Below are 24272 nucleotides of genomic sequence, written 5' to 3'. Positions count from 1 at the left end.
TTGCCGTAGAAGGAAAAGGTTTTTACTAAAGACATTAAAGCTGGCTCACAGTGTGACAGTGATCCAGTATGCACATTACCAGGACCCTGAAACTGAGGCAGCTACATGGAATCCAGCCATCATTTATTATCATTTACACCTGTGCTTTTCTACTGCCACATGTCAGAAAGTCCTCTGCCACAAAAGGCCCAGTAGCAAACGACAGTGTTTCCATATCCAGCAGACACAGAGCAGCGCTGTCATCCCTGTGGAGTGGTGTTTGTGTCCACCTGATCAATCCAAGTCACTCTTCACTCTCCTTGTAGCTGCAGAAAGAAAAATCGATTCATAGTAGAATCACGATTTTATCTCTACAGATTCAAAATGGATTCATATTCTTGAGTCTTATAACACGCTGGTTCACATGAGTTTATCTCGCCAGTCCTAAAGATGGCGCCTGTCAGTTTCTGCCCAAACGATACTCCTTGGAGCAAGAAGAAAGTGCAGTGTGAGCAGCAAGTGATTCAACGTGCCCCATGTTCAGTGAAGGCAGCGTTTGGACACATTTTTGATGTTTGTCTGATGCTGCGTCGTATTCTTAACAAGATGCAACTGTTCATGAAGTCAGTCTAACGTAATCATGTGATCATAGTTGACTGATCTATTTAAACTTACCACCGTAGAGACAGTGGTTACATAACCTACAACTTAACATCATAGGAGCGCTCTGGTACTCACACCAATAACACTACACCTCTGACCTCTGAAACATCTGGCTGTTCAGCTCCACTCCGTTCAGCAGCCCGGCTCTCACTGCGCCTCTCGCCTGGTGCTTGGTGCTGGGTGAACAGTGTGCAGTGGGTTGATCAGAGCTTTTTCTGATGAGTGCACTTAGACGGGACAAAAATAACGAGCCACAAAGAGCTAAAAAATAGTGCCAGGTTAACAGCTCAGGTTGTGTAGGATGTAAAACAAACTGGTTGGTTGAACTCACCAATGCTAGCTGCATGGTTATAGCGCCTGGTCCTGTTGGCCATTTGCTCTTATGTGTGTGCATGTGTGTGTGAGTGAATAGTAAATTAAATAGTCAATGATTCGTAGCTGACAGCTTCTTGGAAACAGACTCTTGTCATTCCCGGTCTGCAGTCACTTCTCTTGTTTCTGCCAACCAGCACAGACTGCTAATCACTGCAGCCTTAAAGAAAAGAGCCAGAAACACATATCACCAGCCCATACTGATGGCAGATAAAACCCAGCACTCATCTGTTTCCTTGTTTAGCCTCGGAGCTAAGTGCGTCTTTGATGAAGCAGCTCAGAAAGAAAGGAAAACAGCTTCTTATTTGAAGGCTAGTTGGAGGGGCCGCACAGATCCGTCATGTCCTGCAATGTTTGTAATAAATGTTCCATAATTCAGATTATTAGGTGTCTGTAGAGCCAAGTCAGTACATCAGGTTGACACAGCTCAGCCACTCACTTATCTTGTTAGCACTGTGTTCTCTTTATTATTTATTAAGCTGCAGTGGCCTCTCCAAGATAATTGCTCTGTCACTGGGAAAAGACAGAAACTCCATTACAGTCGTTCAGGTGATAAAACAAACGCAGCAGTTAACGGTAACACTTTCTGTGCTTTGCCTTAATAGACCAAATGATTTATTTTTACTTTATTCATTCATTTATTTTTACTTCAGCATGCAGATCTGCTCTGCTTTATGATTTGAACGAACATGCGCAGTATTTTCATACAGCAGTAATGTGGCTGTTCTATTATTGGCTGACTAATTACCCAGAAAGCACCCTGAGACTCCATAAGAGCTGAGACTGTGACCACATTAGCCGTCTTGCTAATGCCTCCTTCTATATACAACGTCACACGTCGCTACGAGTACAAGCACAATGCTAACATCAGTTTGGGCACAGTGTTATAGAGTCATAACCTGTCGACTTTGTGACATCTGTTTTACAATTTAATTTAATTAAAAAATACTAAGACGTAGAAATGTGTAATTTCCTACTTCAACTCGCAGTAACGACAAAACAGACTTAAAAAAAACCAAGCTAAAACACAACATCTGCGCTGTGGACTTGTAGTTCCTGGACTTGTATTTCTGCTCAGGATGTAGTTATTCTACTCTGTCTTAGTTTATCTCACAGTTACTGAACTCTCCATCATAGAAAGTCATAAGCTATGGCTAACCTTAGCTAAAACTAAAACAAGTTTACTTTTGATTGTTGCCTGGTAGTTTATGTCTGCAAACTAAATATTTTCATATATATATCTATTTTAATGAACTCACATTTTGGTTCAGTTTGTTAATACACGTGCAAACACAAACCCCAACAAAAGAAAGCAGCTAAACTCGTGCTAAAGCTAACTAGTTTAGCAGATCTCAGTAACTGCATTCTCCGTTTTTGTATTTCAAAGAAATAAGTGTATTTCATGTGATTTCATCTGGTTAAACTACCTTTAAGTTACAAACTTAAATGTATTAATTTGTAAATTAATGTATTATGTTGATTTTAGTATGAATATTAAAAGTTTTTAGACTGATAGACACTTTGCTAAACACTTGATTCCTATAAACTATGGAGTAGTGGATTATCCAGAGTGCAGCATCTACATTTTTAGATTTTATTCATTTATTTGCTAAAACAATCAGCCTGAAAAAACATACATTGAAAACATTACAATCTATTTACATTTTGCTGTGCACCCTGAAAACTTTAAAGCCTTTTTTTCTCAACTTTGTTTCCTCTGTAGTTGCTGCACTCTGTGGCGAAGCATATTGCACTGAAGAGCTTGAAAACCTGTCGCAAATGTCAACATTAATCTGTATAGATGGTTTGATAATAACTCCACTTTCACACATAAGCACTCAAGCTCTTTATGCTCAGCAGGACGCACTTCAGGGTGAACAGAGCATCTTGGCACCACACTGCATGACTCTACTCTCAGAAGTGGTGTGACTTTGAAAAGTTGAAACAACGGCTTCCCCGTTCAGTATGAGAGAACTGTGTATGTTAACGCGTTGCACAGGAAATAACTTACTCTGTTATGTGTCCAGTGCAGTGGAACTACATATCAACACAAACACATCTGCAAGCTTCATTCTCATGACAGACGAGAGAAAACTCTTTGAGCTGGGTTTGGGGTTTTCTTCAGCACCTCTGGTGACACATTGTTGTGTGTCCTTTGTAATCTACACTTAACAACAGATTAGTTTACATGGTCTCTCCATGCCCAGCTGTTTCAGCTGTCAATCAAACACCAGACCGCCCACATAGAGTCTTGGAGGCTAATGAAGAATGTCTAATGTATCTACAAATATCTTCCTTTATTTACATATAAATGTGTACAGTATACACAGTGGTTTCAGATAAACCTGAAAATAATCAGAAATAGAAGTTATTTTATGTAAAATCAAAAGGAAATATTTAAGAGTCTGCGCTGATTCTAGATCAACAAATTTAAGCAAATACGGGGCATTGACCAACCAAGCATCAACCTCCAGGGCTGAAACATGAAGAACCAGAAGCTGCAGTTCCTCTAACGACCACTAGAGTCTGGCTCCAACAGTGAGTCAGTCCCCATAGACTCCCATGTTAAAATGTCCAACTTTACAGCAGAAATAAACATGTTCACAGCCTGGTACAAAAACTGTTTTGGTCTCTAGAGCTAATTTCCTCCTTCATGACACCTGTTTATATAACTCACCTGTTTATATAACTCACCTGTTTACATTTTATTAAGGACTAAAGTTATGGAGGATTGAGGGCGTGGCCTCTTTGACTGACAGGTGGATCAGTGTATGGTTGACACAAACCGACATGTGCCAAAGTCTCAGCTCCACCCTCACCTTTGACCATTTTTGGATTAGCTGGGAATTAGGGGCGGAGTCACACACTGCCATGATGGCGACGGGGGAGCAGCTCACTCTGAGCTTCAAAACAGCAGCTACATCCATCTTTATTTACAGTCTGTGACCAACCTAACTCCTATATACAAAAGTTCAGATTTATTTCAGTTGTATCTTCATTGAAGAAGGCGAAGCTCACTCACAGCCGTTTATCACCTGTTATAATTAAGGCTGTACCTCAATTTCCCTGCGGAACATTTTGTATTAAGCAGCATTATCATAGTGAGAAAAATGGCATGAGAACTAAGTGAAAGTGCCAGAGGTGAAATTGTTATTCTAAGTGAAAAGAGGCTTTGTCAGAGTCAGATAATGGCTAGGCTAAAGGTTTCTAAAGAGGGAGTGAATGGACTCTAAAAAACTCAGTGAATAATCCTAAAGGAGTTTTTTTAAATCGAAACAACTGGACTAGGTTATTTGTCTGTGAAGACGTTTCACCTCTCATCCAAGAGGCTTCATCAGTTCGTGTACGCATCTGACCAGGCTGGGACTGGTCCTACTTTCTGGTGTGGAGACCCAGGTATTTAACCTCTTGTGGGCGTTCACAAGGATGATGATGTCACTGGTTCCCTTTTTTTTTTTTTTGTGCTCCAAGTGTCAACGACAGTCGTTTGCATGACTGTTGTTGGTGGAAAATTGGTTTCGACTTCGTTAGTGCTCTATTGTGTTATAACGACAGTCGTTGGAGTCACATGCCACTTGTGAACAGTTGTTATTCTTGGAGGCTAGATTGTTGAGTCTCCTGGGAAGGGATGAAAGGGCAGCATTGTAAATTGGAGATAGGTGGTGTCTGAGACCTCCTCCCCTGTTGAGGGATGGTTTCTCTATTTTAACGTAGATGGCCTCTTTTACTCCTCTTTCGAACCAACTGTCCTCTCTGTCTAGGATGTGGACATTGCTGTCCTCAAAGGAGTGGGCTTTCTCCTTGAGATGTAAATGAACAGCAGAGTCCAAGCCTGAGGAGTTAGCTCTCCTGTTAGTGAATAATATTATATTGAATATAAAAGATCAGATTCCATGTCAGATATAGATAAAACAGGAACCCACTAATAAAAGCTAATGCTGCATATTCATCCACAGGTTACTTTTAAAGCTCCATATTTTCTTTTTCTGTGTTTTATTTGAAGTATCGATCTATAAGAAGATATAAAAACCATCTCAGTGTAGTTTTACATCTCCTCTCTCAGGCGTATCTCTGGAGCTCTAGTAACAACAGGTCGGTGAGCCAATCAGAAGAGAGGAGGCTCTGAGCCTCCTCTCTTCTGATTGGCTGACTGTGACTGCTTTGTTGTGACATCACAAAGTTCCAGAAGTCCTGACGGCTGGTTTTAAGGCTCAGTTTCTGAATACAGGCTGTGTGCATTTCTCTGTGGACTGAGGCTTTGATACTTTCACAGTATTAATATAGAAGCTAGAGCTGATCTATAATCACACTACACATGGACACAGACCTTTACACTGGAGGAGCTTTAATGAGATGTTGTAACCTCAGCAGTCTTAAGTTCTACAGTAATGGGCTGTTAGCAGGTTCCAGTGGAGCATTGTTCATATTTTCTCACGCCCACCTAAATTAAGAATGTTCTCACTGTTTTATTAAAACAGCTGATAACCACATCAAATTAATTTTGTCTCAGTGACTCATTTGGCAGAATTCCTGACATCAACGCTACTCAACAAACCAACTGCAGCCAAATTAAACTGTGTTAACACTCCTGATGATCTCCAGACAATCCACAGCACAAACAATAACTCTCAGTGCCCAGCTGAGAAGGATCCACCAGGACCAGATCACTGATATTGTTATTCTGATGCAGATGTGGGCTATTGCAGCCTCGGGGCCTGTGAATGATTTATTGGATCGGAGCGCAGAGAGACGGCCTATAAGAATCTAATAAGACACCTGCACCTGGGAGGGATTTATAACACCTAGTTGGGGTGTACATGGGGACAGGGAAGTAGACGGGGAGGAAGAACGAGGGTCGACGGGGGGGATTGAGGGAAACAGCGATGTGAGGAAAGGAGGAGACATAAAAAGCACAAAGAAGAAGAGAATGGGGGAGGGAGGGGGAGACTCACAAACACAACAGGGTTGGATGGAGGAGAGTGTAAATATAGAAATGAGAGAACTCTAACAGTGTTCTTCACAAAGAGCCTGAGTGCGAGGTTTGATCTGATCCAGCTGAAATGTGAATCAAAAACTCATTCGTGCTAATTTACCAAATGTGAGGATGTGGGACTTTGTCATCAACATTTTTCCTTTTTCTCTGCAGTTTTATAAACTAATCTTTGTCAAATTAATCATCAGAATAATCAAACTGTCAGTGGATGATGAAATTTTGCAGCAAATAGTTCAACAAAGAACTTCGTCATGATATCTTGAGGGATTTAGACATTTTTCTGCGCTTGAACACCAACAAATCATAACTTAAACTGTCAAGTCCTTCTGACAGTTTGTCCCATGTGACATTCATGTAGCATTAACACAGAGTGACAGAGGAGCAGGCGGGGGAGGGGGGCGTGAAGTGGATGGCAGGACACACTTACCTGTACCTTAGATAACCACTTTCTCCCCTGTTGCTGTTGCTTCGTGTGACAGCAGCACGTTGGGTACGGAGTGAAACGACAGCGTGGTTTCATACACACAGCCGCTCAGATCATTAGTCTGATGATCAGATAAACCTTTCAGTCAGTTGATGGTTTCAGCTTTTCCATTGGGACGATGTTCTGCTTTTCATTGTCTCGTTTCACTGTGACTATAGAAGCAACGAGCAAACAAAGGACGGAACTATCTTAACCAATTATCAAGAACAAGAATAAAGAATGACAAATTCTGATGGACAGTTTCTCTGCTTCCAGGTCTTATGTAAAGGGAGACTAATGATGATGGTGTCCAGCAGACAGTTCTAGTCATTTGTTATAGTTATATATCAGAATTATCACAGTTTAGTTAAGATGGAGTGAACGTTTGTATTTAAGCATTAGAATAATATCATGTCCAACACACCTGTGTCATGAGGGACAGGTAGCAGTCCTGGGTTACCTGTCGCATGCCCAGTCTGTGAACAAGGGAAGAGCAAATGTATTTATTTTCTGAGCTGTAACGTCTTTTAGAGACGGACACTGGAGACACACCTGTCACCTGTCCAGCACGGTGCTGTTAAACCAGAAACAGTCAGGGACGACCGCGTGCAGTGTAAAACGGGTTTTTAACGGGTTTACTCGCATTTAAAAAACCTGCTTCTACCTGCTGACTTCGGTGTTAAAAGGTTTTAGAGGCTGAAAATCTCCGGTGCGGCGCTGTCACTGTTTTCTCCATGTTTGGACCGACACGTGCGTCCGGGAGACTGTTGCTGGTTGATGCTGTACAGAACATAACGTGAGTCAGATTAATCAATTAGATAATTCTGATTAATTAAAAGTGATAATTAGAGTTTACTAATAATACTAATTGTGTGGCATCTCTACCGTGATGTAGCGTGAAACTGGTCTTGTAATCAAACACATCTGCCTTCAGACTGAATGGACCTTTAAGCTGCAGAAGCTGATGCTTTTCTGGAGGCTGGATGCACATTAATGATGCACATGGATACTGGGAGACAGCTGTGAATCCTCATGCATCAGTCCATTATCCATGATGTGTTTTTATATTTCGCTGCGTGCTCCTGGTGTCTTCGTTCACTGCATTAGATGATGCAGAAGAACAGTCACACACAGACTGTAGACCACTGCTGTGGTTCCCTACCTTCACTTCAGGTGTGGCGTCAGTAATGATAACCCTGTGCTGCTGCGCTGTAGAAACACATGTGCTCCAGTGTATTAGTTTCTCTAAGCCGGGCTGTCATCAGATTGCTGTGTGGGCGCAGCAGGACGAGGAGGCGCTGATATTTGAGATTCTATTAGCACGTCGACATGCAGTTTTCATCACAGTGCCTCCTCCTGCACAGGCTGCGTATTGTCTCACAGCAGCAGGAGGGAGGTCCATCATTCAACACATTAACAAAGAGTCGGTTAAAATACGCTTTTTAATCGGAAATACAAAGGTGGTATTAATGATTGATTGATTGATTTTGGCTCGTCAGGTTCTGGCTCACACCTGACACCAAATCAAAGGCCAACATGAGGAGAATAATCATTCATGAATATTCAACATGTGAGTGATGTTTAACCAGATTAAACTTTGAGCTGCAACACAGTGAAACTTGGAGCAGGAAGCAGCAGCATCAGTGAAGCAGTGATTATTATTCACACACAGGTTGTGATGAGCCCAGTGTTCTGCTCTTTCCTCTCCGTGGACGGCAAAGGCAGAGCTGTGTTGGTATTGCCATGGTTACCTCATAGCAACAGGGATTCTGCTGGTGAATGGGACTTATGTAAATAATGGGATGTTGGTTATGTTTCATTATTTTTATTGACTTTATAGAACTGGACTGGCTGTTGGAGGCTTCACTGGTATTTGTGGGCGGCTGTGGCAGGATACTGTGGGATGAGCAGCAGCTAGAGTCACTTATGATTCAACTAAAACCAATGGCAGATGGACTGAATTTAAATTCCTAGATTCGGGTAGATTTTTATTTCCTGTCTCCCCTGATGCTGAGGAGGGAGTCTCTCCTCGCACAGTGGAAACCAATTTATTTCCACCTGTAGAAACAACTTGGTGTGAGCTCGAGTGTTTGTCAACCTTGTGTAACCCCAGTCCCATGTAGCTAGGAAATATTAACTGACAAATAATTGGGGTGTTGTAGTACAGTGGGACGGGGCCTGAGTTCGTCTGGAGATGGCGCTACCTGTGGTAAACGTGATATAAAATAACTTGGCGGTGCCTCCAATAACATTTAAGAAGTAACACAAAATGTTGGTACTTACCCTTTAAAATAAAAGTTCCCTTTAACCTATTTAATATGTATCCAAAAAGTATCACCCTTGTAAATACAACACAGGATTTAGTGAAAACAACAATAATTATTTATTGCAAGGTTACTAATTGGATTTCCAAATTAGTCACATAGTTCACTGTTGACTTTTAAGTAGGCCTATGCATTGATAAAAATATTCAAAACTCTCATTTGGTCTGGAAGGTTTGACACACAAATGATGAACCCAATGATAAAATGTGAAATCAAATAAACAAATAAACTCAAATGTCCACAGCCCACACTCACACACACATTCACGCAGGGCTATTAAATGTAAAGAAAACGTTGCAGGCCTGGTCGATGCTTGTGAGCGTGGAGGCCGAAAACGAATGGCCGTTTCACTTGGTTTTAACCAGCATAAACAAATAAAAAGCACGTGCACAGTGTTAATAGTGTACTCACGAGTCCAGCAACAGTCAGTGAATAAGATGGAAAAGGGGCAAAAGGCAAGGTGCAGTTTCAACGGCAAGCAAATGGAGCGTGCAGCAACACAGTGCGGTGAGCCACGTTCAAGTACAGCAGCTACAGTCTCCCTCCAAAGGTCCAGGGCTCTCCCGGTCCTCACTCTCTCCCTCTTATGGCAAATGTCCGGTCCTGAATCACATAATTCTTCTTAGTAACTAAGTTACAGGCTTATTCATGGCGAAAAACCAACAGTAGGTCTTAAACAAATTAGCAATTGCTAACTGCAATGCAGAATTAACCATAGGCTAGTCTATGAGCAGGCTAAGCTAAAGGCTAGCAGCGATTAGCAATTCAGCTCGTCTTTAACACATTACAAATTACACAACAGCACAAAGTACATTAAAACACGTGAATTTACCTCTGGCAGCTTCTCAGAGTTCTCACACATAAACCAGGGGACGACTCTCCGTCCGTCTTGGGAGTTAGTAGTATTTTATTTACTTTACAATCTACAGCTATCCAGCTCGGATGCCGATAACACAGCCTCGGCTGTCGCTAATGTGCTGCGGCACGTCAGGGATGCTAAGCACCTCCTACCTGAACAAGGTGAGGACAGGATTGGCTAAGGCTACATACATTCAAAGATGAGAGATTAAAGAGATGCTTCACTACCCCACAACAAACGTGGTCAATCATATGGATCTTAAAACTAACACCACCCTTTTATCTCTGACTTTTAACTGTATACGAAATGACTTTTTAAACATATTTACACTTCATGAACTATTATTGGTTAACAACACAAACATTTTAATATCTGTATATGAATGAATGAAAATAATAGCCACAGGGCTACAATCTCCCCTTTCCAAAGGGTGTTGATGTCCTCATCACACAAGTTTACATCTGTCACATCCGATATAGTCAATATCAAGGTCTGGCATGTATGCTACAGACTAAGGTCATATATATGTTTGTGTCATCATACATCATCCCAACTTTGACGAAGCAATGGGGAGTCTCTTTTGATAGTGATTCTCAATCCTCTATGTACAACTACAATAGGTTTATTAGTGGAATGGCCAGGTTTATCATAGCTTAACCGCACGACTGGCTTCACTTGTCTTCGGGCGGGACGGTTACAAACAGGCTCTGCACTACTTTGGGACTGACTAGTAGAGGGGAGCTCTCCCTCTTCTAGACCTGTGTACACCACAGTGTCCTTTGGCAGTTGCTGAATTTCCTCTGCGTCTTGTCCTTCTGGGATTGCACCCACACCCTCCTCAGTATCCACACCAATGTCCTCTTCAACAATGTTATGCGGAGTTAGTGCAGTTTCCAGGGGAACATCTCCACTCAAGTGATCCGCCAGCAGATCAAGGGCCAGTAAGATGTCCTCCCTCCGGTCAGCAGGTAAGTTCCAGTTTTCCTCCTCGTCTTCCGAGTGTTCTTCCTGGTCTGGATTTTCAATTGACTTTTCCTTTTGATGTAATCGTGTCACAGGCCTCTGTGGTAGCTGCTTCACCTCCAAATCTGAGGGAAACCTGACCAGATACCCTATGGGTAAAAGGTGGTCCCGATGCAAAGTCTTGACCATGCCTCTTCCCTTTTCAGGTTTAACTCTGTACACGGGTAAGTCTGGCAATTTTTCGACAACAACATAAGGGTCAGAGTGCCATTTGTCGCCAAGCTTGTGCTTTCCAGGCAAGCCCAGAGCTCTTACGAGCACACGATCTCCTTTCTCCAACACTTGGTCTCTCACTCTGTTGTCATAATACCTCTTGTTTTTGTCATGTGACTTATTAGCAACTGTCACTGCTAACTCGTATGCCCTTTTCAGGTCACTTTTCAGTTTGTCAACATACTGTAGGTAGTCACTACAGTCGTCTCCATCGGGAGAAGTTCCGAAACACAGATCAATGGGCAGACGAGCTTCACGCCCAAACATTAAGTAGTATGGAGAGTAACCTGTCGCATCGTTACGGGTACAGTTGTAGGCGTGGACGAGCGAACTGACATATTGGCTCCATTTCTGTTTCTGACTTGGTTGAAGAGTACCGAGCATAGACAAGAGTGTTCGGTTAAAACGCTCTGGCTGCGGGTCACCTTGGGGATGATATGGACTCGTTCGGGATTTTTTTATGCCCAACATTCCCAAGAGCTCTTTGATGAGACGACTCTCGAAGTCACGCCCTTGGTCAGAATGAATTCTGGATGGCAGACCATAATGCACAAAAAATTTCTCAACCAGCACCTTGGCGACGGTGGTTGCTTTTTGATCTTTGGTCACATAAGCCTGTGCATATCGGGTAAAGTGGTCTGTTACCACAAGAACGTTGGTCATACCCTTTGAATCAGGCTCTATAGACAGAAAGTCTATACACACCAAGTCAAGGGGCCCACTGCTGGTTATCTGTTTCAAAGGTGCGGCCCTGTGAGGAAGCGTTTTACGAGCAACACACCGGCCACAGTTCTTGATGTACTGGGAAATGTCAGAGGCCATTTTTGGCCAATAAAATCGGTCTTTCACCAGGTCAGTGATGCGGTCAACTCCTAGATGGCCAGAATCATCGTGAACAGACTTAAGCACTTTCATACGATGTTCACTCGGGAGGACTAGTTGGAAAGTCTGGCCGCCCACGGGTCTGGCGGTTTTCCTGTATAACATGCCTGACTTTATCAGAAGCCTGCTGCTTTCTCGTTGCAGCAAAGCAACATCTGGAGAGTGGCTTTGGGAGGTCGGAGGCCAGACTCCACTTTGTACAGCTTGTTTGGCAACACCGATGTCGGGGTCCCTGTCTTGCGCTGTGCGCAGCTCCTCCTTGCTTAGCTGTTCCAAAGGACTCACGCCGAGCGGCATGGATAAAGCATAAGCAGGGGGGATGACAGTTGGGGGAACTCCCAACTGGTCTATGAGACGGTCAGGTAGCTTAGATGATTGAGTGACACTAAAGGGGCGACAGAGAGCTTTAACACCTGATTGGGGAATGTGTCTCCATCCGTCGTCCTCTTCCATGGCATTCCTGGACAACCAGTCGGCATCCACATTTTCTCTGCCAGGCTTGTACTTAATGTCAAAGTCGTAGGTAGTTAAGCTAGCCAACCACCTATGGCCTGTAGCGCTCAACTTCGCCGTGGTGAGAACATAGGTGAGCGGATTGTTGTCAGTTCTCACTGTGAATCTGGCACCATAGAGATAATCGTGGAACTTATCCACTACGGCCCACTTCAAGGCCAGAAATTCAAGTTGGTGGATAGGGTAGTTTTTCTCTGATTGGCATAACTTACGGCTAGCAAAGGCCACAGGTCGCAACCCTTCAGGGTATTCTTGATTGAGGACCGCTCCCAGCCCGTCCATGCTGGCATCCACATGTAGGATGTAAGGCTTTGTTGCATCGGCAAAAGCTAATACGGGAGCACTGGTAAGACATTGGATGATTTGGCGAAAAGCATCAGCACAGGCTGGGGTCCAGCGCTCACCAAAGGGCTCAGATGGTCGAAAATAGTCATTGACATCAGATTTGGCGGGTTTTGTCCCCTTCCTCACAGGAGGATATCCCTTTGTTAAATCAGTGAGAGGGCGAACTATGGCTGAGTAGTTCTTGATGAACTTACGATAATAGCCACAGAACCCCAGAAATGACTGCAGCGACTTCAAGTGGGTGGGTGGCTGCCACTGGGCTACAGCCTTGATTTTGTTGGGGTCGGTTGCAATACCGTCTGCGGACACAATATGTCCCACGTATTTTACTTCCGGCTGGCAAAACTGACACTTATCCAATGAAAGTTTCAAGCCGACCTCTGCCAGTCGGTCAAGTACATGCAGAAGACGTTCTTCGTGTTCTTCCAGAGTGCGACCAAACACAATGAGGTCGTCAAGGTAAACTAAACACTGAAGCAGGTTCATATCTCCCACTGCCTTTTCCATCAATCGCTGGAATGTGGCAGGGGCCCCGGTGATGCCTTGGGGCATCCGCTCGAACTGATAAAAACCAAGCGGGCAAATGAACGCTGTTTTTTCCTTGTCCTCCTCGGACATTGCGATTTGATAGTAGCCAGAGCGAAGATCAAGTACAGAAAACCAACGGCTTCCTGTGAGGCTGGCCAAAGCATCATCAATCCGAGGAAGGGTGTATTGGTCAGGTATGGTCTTCAGATTAAGGGTGCGATAATCAATGCACATCCTTATCTTACCATTCTTCTTCCTAGCTATCACGATGGGAGAGGCGTACGGGCTGCGGGATTCTTTGATAATCCCTGCAGCAAGGAGCTCCTGAAGATGTTTGCGGACTTCATCAATTTCTGCTGGAGCAAGGCGCCTGACTCTCTCTCGGAAAGGGCTAGGGTCTTTCAGCCTAATACAGTGCTCCACCCCTTTCGCCAAACCCACATCCCACTCGGATAAGGAGAAAACCTGAGGCCGATCAGCCAATTTTTGGGCCAGTCGGGTTTTCCAAGTCTCTGGAATGGGAGAGTCACCAAAATTAAAGATAGCAGGATCAAGTGTGCCAGATGGGGTCTCTGCCTGCTGCAGCTGGGTGACAACTTCTGCTTTGTGCACATAGGCGATCACTGTGCCTTTGGGGATGGCTTTTGGCTTGGCAGACTCATTTTTCAACAATACAGCAAATCTGTTGCAATCCATCTCTGTGGAGAGCAGGACGCAGGAGGGCATTAACACTCCAGCGGGAAGGGCTCCATTGGAGGGAGTCTCTACCAAGAGAATGCTATCTTCAAGTTTCTCGTTACACAACACTTTGCAAATAGCTGAACGCTCACTACCAGGAGGCACAGTAAGAGGTCCAGGTCCACTCCACTTAACTACAGCCAGAGGATCACTATGAGGGAGTAGTGACTTAGACTGGGTAGGTAGCTGTGTACTTACACGCATGGTTCGAGCTAACTTGGGGTCACCTTGAACTTTACCTGACTGCGGGGCATGACGGAATGCTCGGGCATTGGTGCCAACAATGAGTGGCAGCTTTTCAGGGCCATTACCTTCTGGGCAGACTAACACAAGCACCACCTTAGGCTCACACTGATCACCATCTTCGAGAAAATGTATCTCAGCTGCAATGTAGCCTTTATAGGGGTAACTTACCTGACTTAGGCCCCATAGCTCTAGGCTTGAAATGGAGTGAAGTGGTAGATGGGACAAGTGCTTGTTATAATAATCTTCAAAAACAATTGACACATTAGAGCCACCATCCATTAAAGCATCACATGGTTGTCCTTCAATTAGTACTTTTCCAATGCTAGATTCACCCACTAAGCCTTTAGGGATGTCTGCTGGCGCGCTGAACTCTCGGAAACTACTTTTGAGTTGGCCTACCTGTCCTGTTGGTCCAGTGGAATTGGCTGGGGGACCCTTTTGGGTTTGTTTGAGCTTTTGGTTGTTTCTGATTAGCTTGCTTATCACTTTGGAGGGGTTGTCAGTGCCACTGCAGTTTTTGGTGATGTGGCCATCCTCACCACAGCGATAGCAAAATACACTCTGTCCATCTAAGGTGTTATTGCTTTTTCTGGGTTTAAAGGGCTGCTTTGCTCTAAACCTTTGGTGGTCCCTTTCTGGTGTTATTGGGGTCTCTTGCATGGCTGCTTGCTCTCTGAGCTGATTTAACAGTTGCAAACTAGCCACTTGTTCCTTCAGTGACTGCACTTCAGGATCAATGTGCAAAACTGAGGGTCTCTCTTTGACTGATAGCTGCTGTACTTTAGCTTCTAAAGCTTTTACTTGAGTCTTAAGAGCATCTACCTCAGCAGAGCGGGCTGTACTCTCTTCTGCTGCACGCACTGTGTGCGCGCTTGTGGTGAGATTTCGTCTAGTTACCTTCTGATCTTCCTCTACTCTAATCTCACTCAGTAACTCCATGAAAGAGGGAGGGTTCCTTAACCTCTCTTTCAAGCGCAACTGGAGTAGCAGGATGTCAGATTCTGATGCGGCACCTCTTAATAGCTGCTCCACCCGTGCTCGGTCTCTGGACGTAGAGGAAAGGCCTCCTTTCTGGACTGCTTTTGACAACGCCTTCTCTAATCTCCTCAGGTAATCTGATAGCCTTTCACCTGACTTTTGTTGCATGGATCGGAATGCAAAATAAAAATCTTCACCGGACTTGGTGATCCCAAATGCATTTTCCAGGGCTGCCAAATAATCTTCTGGACGCGCCTCTGCATCATTGCATCTCACAGCCTGGATTATCTCAAATGCTGGGCCTTTTACACTTTCAACAATCCTTTTCTTTTTCTCTTTTCCAGAACCGTCACACTCATCCAGCATTAACTGGGCCTGCTCTAGCCAGTTTTCAAGGGTCTCCTCCCCTGCAGGTGTGGGCATCACTCCTGAAAAAACACGTAACCTGCGGAAAGCATTATTTTCTTGTGGGGGTCGCATTGTTTTTTCCAGCAACTCTCCCACAGCACGAATGATGGAGGTTGGGTCTGACTGTGTGGGTGTGCTTTGCTCAAATAATGGTTGGAGATCATTCAGTGATTTACCTTCACTTTGTAGTAAGTTGAGCACCTTCAGTGTGAAGTCATCAGGCAATGAGGTGGCACGTGTGAGAAGGGTCACTTTCCATGGGGTTCCACCATTAAGGGGGTAGATCTCAGGGGGAGCTGTTTTAGGGTCAACTGGGTTTTGGCACTCACAGAGTATCATGTCTTGCTGTAGCAGTGAGACTAATCGTTTAGATTTATAGCGAACTCGGCCGAGTACTTTTACAGCCTCCAGTGACTCTGTTATATCAGCTACAACTGCCTCTGTTGGTACATTACTCAGTATCAACGCATTGGCTGGATCTACTTGTACATCTTCACACCATTTCCGAAGCTCAGCTAGTAACTGGGGGTTGGATGAGTGAGCCATGATTGTATGTGAGTTTTGATCTTAATTACTTAAATTTAATCGGCCATACAGTGAACTAATCCCAGCGGTGCCTCCATTTATGTAACCCCAGTCCCATGTAGCTAGGAAATATTAACTGACAAATAATTGGGGTGTTGTAGTACAGTGGGACGGGGCCTGAGTTCGTCTGGAGATGGCGCTACCTGTGGTAAACGTGATATAAAATAACTTGGCGGTGCCTCCAATAACATTTAAGAAGTAACACAAAATGTTGGTACTTACCCTTTAAAATAAAAGTTCCCTTTAACCTATTTAATATGTATCCAAAAAGTATCACCCTTGTAAATACAACACAGGATTTAGTGAAAACAACAATAATTATTTATTGCAAGGTTACTAATTGGATTTCCAAATTAGTCACATAGTTCACTGTTGACTTTTAAGTAGGCCTATGCATTGATAAAAATATTCAAAACTCTCATTTGGTCTGGAAGGTTTGACACACAAATGATGAACCCAATGATAAAATGTGAAATCAAATAAACAAATAAACTCAAATGTCCACAGCCCACACTCACACACACATTCACGCAGGGCTATTAAATGTAAAGAAAACGTTGCAGGCCTGGTCGATGCTTGTGAGCGTGGAGGCCGAAAACGAATGGCCGTTTCACTTGGTTTTAACCAGCATAAACAAATAAAAAGCACGTGCACAGTGTTAATAGTGTACTCACGAGTCCAGCAACAGTCAGTGAATAAGATGGAAAAGGGGCAAAAGGCAAGGTGCAGTTTCAACGGCAAGCAAATGGAGCGTGCAGCAACACAGTGCGGTGAGCCACGTTCAAGTACAGCAGCTACAGTCTCCCTCCAAAGGTCCAGGGCTCTCCCGGTCCTCACTCTCTCCCTCTTATGGCAAATGTCCGGTCCTGAATCACATAATTCTTCTTAGTAACTAAGTTACAGGCTTATTCATGGCGAAAAACCAACAGTAGGTCTTAAACAAATTAGCAATTGCTAACTGCAATGCAGAATTAACCATAGGCTAGTCTATGAGCAGGCTAAGCTAAAGGCTAGCAGCGATTAGCAATTCAGCTCGTCTTTAACACATTACAAATTACACAACAGCACAAAGTACATTAAAACACGTGAATTTACCTCTGGCAGCTTCTCAGAGTTCTCACACATAAACCAGGGGACGACTCTCCGTCCGTCTTGGGAGTTAGTAGTATTTTATTTACTTTACAATCTACAGCTATCCAGCTCGGATGCCGATAACACAGCCTCGGCTGTCGCTAATGTGCTGCGGCACGTCAGGGATGCTAAGCACCTCCTACCTGAACAAGGTGAGGACAGGATTGGCTAAGGCTACATACATTCAAAGATGAGAGATTAAAGAGATGCTTCACTACCCCACAACAAACGTGGTCAATCATATGGATCTTAAAACTAACACCACCCTTTTATCTCTGACTTTTAACTGTATACGAAATGACTTTTTAAACATATTTACACTTCATGAACTATTATTGGTTAACAACACAAACATTTTAATATCTGTATATGAATGAATGAAAATAATAGCCACAGGGCTACACTTGGATGGAATCGTTTTAAATACTGGTGTTCGTCTGAAGGTTTGTGTTGCAGCTCGGTGGTTGGACCCAGACACAAACCGACCAGGAGACGGTTGAAGGTGATTCACTGTAACGCGTCTGCAGATGGATCCGGTGGGTGGGCGTGGAAGTGGTTTGGGAATTGTAGAGGAGGAAGGATGGAAGCAGAGAGACGGGCTGGAGGCGGAGCAGACTGTGGATCAGGACCAGGGTTGTGCAGGTGGAGTGAACCTGAGGTCAGGTGTGCACAAAACCAGTTAGCAGCCTCCTCGTGGTCGTATCCCTCCTCCACTCAGACTAGTTCCAGGTTACAGGTTAAATTCTGTCATAACATCTGTGAAGTCTTGAGTAATGGCTACAAAGTTTGTGAGTGTTAGTGGAGAGAGAACACCGCGCCCCCCTCAGGTAGAACAGGCATGACATTTGACCTTCGACATGGTCATGTGACATGTTGTATTGCATAGTTAAACACGGCAGCAACAGACAAACAGCTCATCTGCACACCTGTTCTGACATGCTATACTGTGTGTGTGTGTGTGTGTGTGTGTGTGTGTGTGTGTGTGTGTGTGTGTGTGTGTGTGTGTGTGTGTGTGTTGACTCTCTGTGTTTACCTGTTCAGCACCAGTGGAGCTTAGAGAATAGCTGTCAGCTGATCCAATCTGCTTTCCTAATGAAGCCTGTAATTACTGCTCTCTTTGTGTGTGTGTGTGTGTGTGTGTGTGTGTGTGTGTGTGTGTGTGTGTCTTTGTGTTTAAAGCAAACTTTGAGTCTCAGGTGAATTTATGTATTTACATCAGTTTACTGTTGTATTTTAAATCAGTCTGACCAACGTTTCTACCTCTAACATTCACCTGTTTTCTTCTTCTGCAGCTTTAAAGGATAATTCCACTTTATCCGTCTTTATTCGTTTGGATCAGTGTTGATGAGCTCAGTGGGTCAGATGATCAGTCAGCTGTTGTTCAGATGGTTCACAGTGCAGCCATGATGTTGTTATAATCATTGTGCAGGAAACCTGTGAGCACCGCTGTAGTGAGTGCAGCATGTCACAGGTGAAGCAGGAAGTGGGTCTGAAACAGTGATGGAGATCTTTCTGTGTAACTCGTCTGTTTGTTTACAGCCCAGCGTCCTTGTTACCAGATGTTGGTATCCATGGTGATGTAACATTGAGCACAAAGTGCTGAGATCCTTGGATGGCTTCATCTCTAAAAGCAGGTTAAAGGAGCAACAAACCTCCGACCAATCAGAGCAAAGGAACGTGTTGACGTAGCGCAGAGTGTACTTCTTCTTCTTTGGAGAGAATACAGGTTCAGTTCATTTAATACTGTTGTCATAACTGATTCAACAGCCAACAGGGACGGGGCCGCTTCTTTTCTACGTGTCTGTTTGTTGTTGCACGTTTCGTCCTGTCGATCCTCTGCAGCCGCTCACTTCCCTCTCTGCAGATTCACCCACACGGATCTTCACCTGCTGCTTCCACGTGACGCGGCTGCCTTTCATCAGACGTGTTCGGTATTTGAACACGAATATTAAAATCATCACAGCATGTGCGTCTGATTGGACACTGTGTATATCTGTCCCTGAGTTCAGACGGAGTCGAAGAACAAAGGCAGTGACTTGGACTCAGAGTGTGTAACATACTTTATTTTAGACCCAGGGACTGAGGAGTGAACACTGAGATACAGGATTAAATGGTGGAAATGGGATTTTCTGTTTCTCTGTGTCTTTAAAGAGGACTCGGTTATCCAGTAAACTGAAAGAGATTCAGACTCCATCCGGTCAGAAGCTTCAGTACAAAACCATGAATCCCTCTCTGTGTGTAAACTGGAAATGAATCAATCCTGTTTCCTCTTCCAGCTCGTTTTGTTGTTGTCAGATTAATGTGCTGCGATTTCCTCTCTCTGTAGTCCTCCTTAAGGAAGGCAGTGCTGAGTCGACAGCCTGTTAAATCCAGGCTCCTCGGACAGATTTAGAGCCTCGCTGGAACATCTGAATCTGCTTTGTTAGAAACACCCTCACTGTTATATCTGCCTCAGGAGCCGAGAGCTGCAGCTCTTAGAATTTCAAATTAACGCTGCAAAGACAACAACTGTTACTAACTTTAATCACAACGCTTTGGAGAGAAGTTCAAACATTGAGTGCAATATCTGCAGAGTTAGAAAAGTACACCTTCTCTGAAAGCAGAATCTACAGAGCTCATGAGAGCTGAGTGTAGTCGTGATGTCTAGGGATCGTCTGAGTGAGATCAGCTGATCCACATCATATGTTGTGTGTTGTTATAGCAGCTGGTTTAACGGTTGGTCAGTCCGCTTAGCTTTGTTGTGTGCAGACCTCCGACAGGCGGCAGCGTCACCTGATAAAAGAACCACAACAAGTCATCGACATGCTTTTACTTTGTTCAACAGCAGTACAGAAAACTCCCAAGGAGCATTGCAGGAGGCGTGCGTTCTATCAGTCTCACTTTGTAAAAGTTCCACACTCGGGACATCCATGTTGTGTCAGCATCAGATGGAAATCATGGGATATACAACTGATTTTCCCATCGCAGTCTGCAGTGATGTAACTACTAACCACTAACTACTAATACACGCTGAGGGCAGCCGTTAACTGCTCATGAGTAATATTATTTCAGCCAACATCAACATCATCAGATTTACATTTACACTTATCATCACCACCGCACAGTAGGACGCCTTTATTGTGAAACAAAGACAGGAAGTGTTGACAATGCTAATGAACGCTTGACTCATCATTCTGTAACATTATGGTAAAGCTCCAAGTTTCTTCTTCTTCTGTGTTTTATTTGAAGTGTTGGTCCATCAGAAGATATAAAAACCATCTCAGTGTAGTTTTACATCTCCTCTCTCAGGCTTCTCCCTGCAGCTCTAGTAACAACAGGTCGGTGAGCCAATCAGAAGAGAGGAGGCTCTGAGCCTCTCTTCTAAATGGCTGACTGCTTTCTGAGTGATCCAATAAAAAATAAAGCAGATTTCAGGTAAAACACTCAGAGAAACCAAATCCTGCAAGGTTTGGATGGTGGGTCCAGGTGGGCGGGGCTTGGTGACTGCTTTGTTGTGACATCACAAAGTTCCAGAAGTCCTGACGGCTGGTTTTAAGGCTCAGTTTCTGAATACAGGCTGTGTGCATTTCTCTGTGGACTGAGGCTTTGATACTTTCACAGTATTAATATAGAAGCTAGAGCTGATCTATAATCACACTACACATGGACACAGACCTTTACACTGGAGGAGCTTTGAAGAAAGACATTGAATATATACAAGACAGATATTTGATGAAATATTTGTTTCACTGAAAAGCACAATAAAGAAGAGCAGAGCAGAAACTAATCTGGACTGACAGACATAAAGGTTTTACTGCAGCAGAGTTGAGCCAATGTGTCGAGGCAAAACAGAGAAAAATATGGATCCAAACAGGAAGTGGTTGGATGTAGGGCAGGCGCTTTATACAGGCTGGACAAGATGAACAACTATAATGATAATAATAATAATAATAATAATAATACCTTTATTTATGCAGCACCTTTAAAAACAGAGTATACAACAACAACTTGGCCGAACAGAAACAGGAAGAACTGAGGTAAAGACAGAGAGACAAGACAAACAATATAACGAGGTAAGATAAGATATTCCTTTATTAGTTTGCAGTATTACAGCAGCAAAGTGACAGTACAAAGAAAGAACAACTGCAAATGACAATATCAAATACTAAAAAATATGATATATACAATTAGATATTCGGATGGAACAGAAAACAAAAAAATAGCAGCAGATAATCTTCTTTAATATAAATAAAGAGACTCCTGCTGATTGGCTGGAGGGAGGTGGGACCTGGGGGGGGGGGGCATGTGTTGGCTCTCCTGCAGAAGAAGCGGCTGATGTGTGCGTCAGATGAGACTCTTCTCGTCACCAGACGTTTACTGTTCGAGAAGTTTGAGGTTTGACGCTGTCTCACCTCCTCGACCTCCTGACCTCGTCACTGGACTTTGTGGCCCCTCCCCCTCAGGTTTTAACTCGTCCCGAAATCATTTCTATGACAGAACTCCAGGCTCCAGTGCTGCGGATGGCGTTGAGAGAAATTGGCTGTTAAACGGGGAGATGGCGGCCGAGGCTCTGACTTATCGCCGCCTCTAAACGAACGACCATTACCTTGGAAAAACTGACTGCACTTTATTGATGTGTGCTGACAGAGTGGAACCTCGGCTCCCAGATTGGCTTTGAGAGTGTCTGTGCTGTCGGTGAGGGCCTGTCATTTTCACTTTGTGGCTGCACGGCTTCCTGCCTCTCCTGTTTTCCACATAACTGCTTTTTTGCCATAAAAGTGTGATTCGCTTTGTCAAGTCCTCTGCCTCACACACATATACACACACACACACACACACACACACACACACACACACACACAATGGCACTCTTTCAGTGTCTGTCGGTGCAATCATGTGCTCTCACTGATGAGATGGCGGGGGAGTTAGAGGAAGAAAAGGAGCGAGATAAAAAGGTGGAGAGAAGATGTTCAGGAAAACTCGGACTGAGGGAAACTGTTTCATATCTGATGAGAAAAAGTGAAGAAAATCTTCACAATGATTCTCTCGTGAAGATTTTACAACATTTGATGTAAATATCAATAAATAAGCTTAGAAGAAGATCGGTGTCAGAGAGAACCAGCTTCCTGCAGAGTGTCCTGGAGAGAACCTGTCACACCTGTGGTCGGGGTCATGTGGTCCGGCCCGTGGGGAAAGATTTGCACTATGGTGATTTTTAGTTCCGGTTCAGTTCAGGTTCACGCTGACAGTAAACACACCGACAGGTGACACGTTAGCCGCCGCTTTTCAATCTGTGATGTGCCTCAACTCTGAGTCAGGAAACGCCTCCTGAGTGTGGCGGTCTCAGGCGCCTCAGATGAAACTGGTTGTATGACGATGGCGTGACGTCAGAACGTGTGTGAGGCTGAAGTGTGATGTGTTTTTGATGGACTTTAAAGGAAATGAAAACCTGCATGTGATTATGAGGATGATGCTGATGAAGGTGTGTCCTCTCTTTCAGTGCCTGGCGGTGTGGGAGTCCTTCCTCCTGTCTCAGAGGGCGGAGCCTAGTGAGCAGAGAGATGGAGAAGAGGTCTGTTAAAGAGTGGAGGTCACACCGTCCGCCGTGTGTCCACCTCCAAATACAGACTCATACAAAACATGCATCATGTACGAAACAAGCTCTGTCTCTCTCTCTGTCTCTCTCTCTCTCTCTCTCTCTCTGTCTGTCTGTCTCTCTCTCTCTCTCTGTCTCTCTCTCTCTCTCTCCCTGTCTCTCTCTCTCTCTCTTTCTCTCTCTCTCTCTCTCTCTCTCTCTCTCTCTCTCTGTCTGTCTCTCTCTCTCTCTCTCTCTCTCTCTCTCTCTCTCTCTTCCTGGCCAAAGAGGTTAATTCCAGTGATGGTTGGACATCACACAAACCGACACTGTGATCCAAGTGACCAAACATACGAGTGTTTACACAACCTCCATGTTCACGGCCAAAAGTTCCCGTTAGACTCCTGCTCCTCCTGCTCCTCCTCCTGCTCCTCCTCTCTTCTGCTGCTCCTCTGAAACACTTCCTCTGCTGTGGATGGAGAACAGGATGGTGGCACCATCACTAATGATAGTCAGGTGACACGGAGCCGGTTCCATCAGGGAGGAGTCTAACAGCTCCAGAGGAAAATGACGTGTCTGGATGTGAAACCACAGACTGAGCAGTAGGAGATAAAGGTTTGAAGTGACAGCAGATCTGAGGTCAGCTGTTGGTGTTTTAGCAGCAGAAGAAGCCGGTGTGAATCTTTTTCTAGACCTTTTTGACCCAAGTTGACATCTCTAACGTTCTCTCTCTAAACGCCTTTAATTAGGACCAGCTATTGAAACCAATGAGGAGGAACCATGTGACTGAGTGTAGTACAGCTTTGTAGACATGACCACTACTTCTAACCAAACTACTTCCATGGAGCTGAGTCAGGTGACGTTCAAAGCCTTATGCAGTATGAAACTGATGAGTGGATGTTTGGTTGTTTGTGCCGATAGAGATTTCCTGTTTACATGTGACGACGACTCGGTGTCGCTGCGTTCGTCGGTTTTATACTGATTGTGTTTCTGACCTTTTCTCTCTCGCTCTCTTTTTGCTTTTATCATTATTGAATATGTAAAAAAGAAAAAGTCTGAATAAAATTGTTTTGGAGATGTTGCCATAATAATAATGATGATGATGATGATGATGATAATAATAAAGACAGATCTCACCCTGTAAAACTGATGTTGATCGTCTCTCTCGGGGATTCAGACTCTCTGAAACTCTCTCTAAAGGTTTGAGCTGATGAACCGGATCACTGTTTCCTGCTGCCACACAAACTGATGGTTTATGAAACCATTCATACATCGTCCACGACCGCTGACCCGCTGCAGTGTCGGTGGGTTTCTCTTGTTTTCTCATGTTTCCAGCTGCACAGAAAGAAAACTGTCAGCCTTAAACTGCAGTGTTTGAAAGTGTTTTAAACCTGTTGCCACGGAAACGGTATCGTTACAAGAGGAAAGAGGCGAGATGTGTCCCGATACAGGGGCCACATCCATCAGACGACACG

General features: G+C 44.1%; 2 protein-coding genes across 2 annotated transcripts in view; one reads left to right on the top strand and one right to left on the bottom strand.

Annotated features, from left to right (window-relative positions):
- Positions 1–23943, top strand: part of snx7 (sorting nexin 7) — a 44492-nt gene extending 20549 nt beyond the window's left edge. The window contains exon 9 of the mRNA XM_056364753.1: positions 22723–23943. Within this exon, the coding sequence (XP_056220728.1) occupies positions 22723–22803 (81 nt within the window). The 3' untranslated portion in view covers positions 22804–23943. The remainder of the gene's footprint in view (positions 1–22722) is intronic.
- LOC130161445 (uncharacterized) lies at positions 8619–11470 on the bottom strand. The gene is made up of 2 exons (XM_056364754.1): positions 9627–11470; positions 8619–9397 (listed from the first exon to the last, which is right to left on the bottom strand). Exon 1 carries the CDS (start codon positions 11358–11360, stop codon positions 10191–10193), a length of 1170 nt encoding a protein of 389 aa, XP_056220729.1. The 5' UTR covers positions 11361–11470; the 3' UTR covers positions 8619–9397; positions 9627–10190.
- Positions 23944–24272: the final 329 nt, after the last annotated feature.

The sequence above is a fragment of the Seriola aureovittata genome, chromosome 20, assembly GCF_021018895.1.
Source record: "Seriola aureovittata isolate HTS-2021-v1 ecotype China chromosome 20, ASM2101889v1, whole genome shotgun sequence".
In the NCBI taxonomy this organism is placed as follows: domain Eukaryota; kingdom Metazoa; phylum Chordata; class Actinopteri; order Carangiformes; family Carangidae; genus Seriola; species Seriola aureovittata.
Note: the sequence above shows the minus strand (reverse complement) of the source record. Positions and strands in the feature narration are given on the sequence as shown.

Coding starts and splice junctions, on each gene's coding strand:
- LOC130161445 (XM_056364754.1), bottom strand. CDS start 11,360: ATGTTGGGCATAAAAAAATCCCGAACGAGTCCATATCATCCCCAAGGT.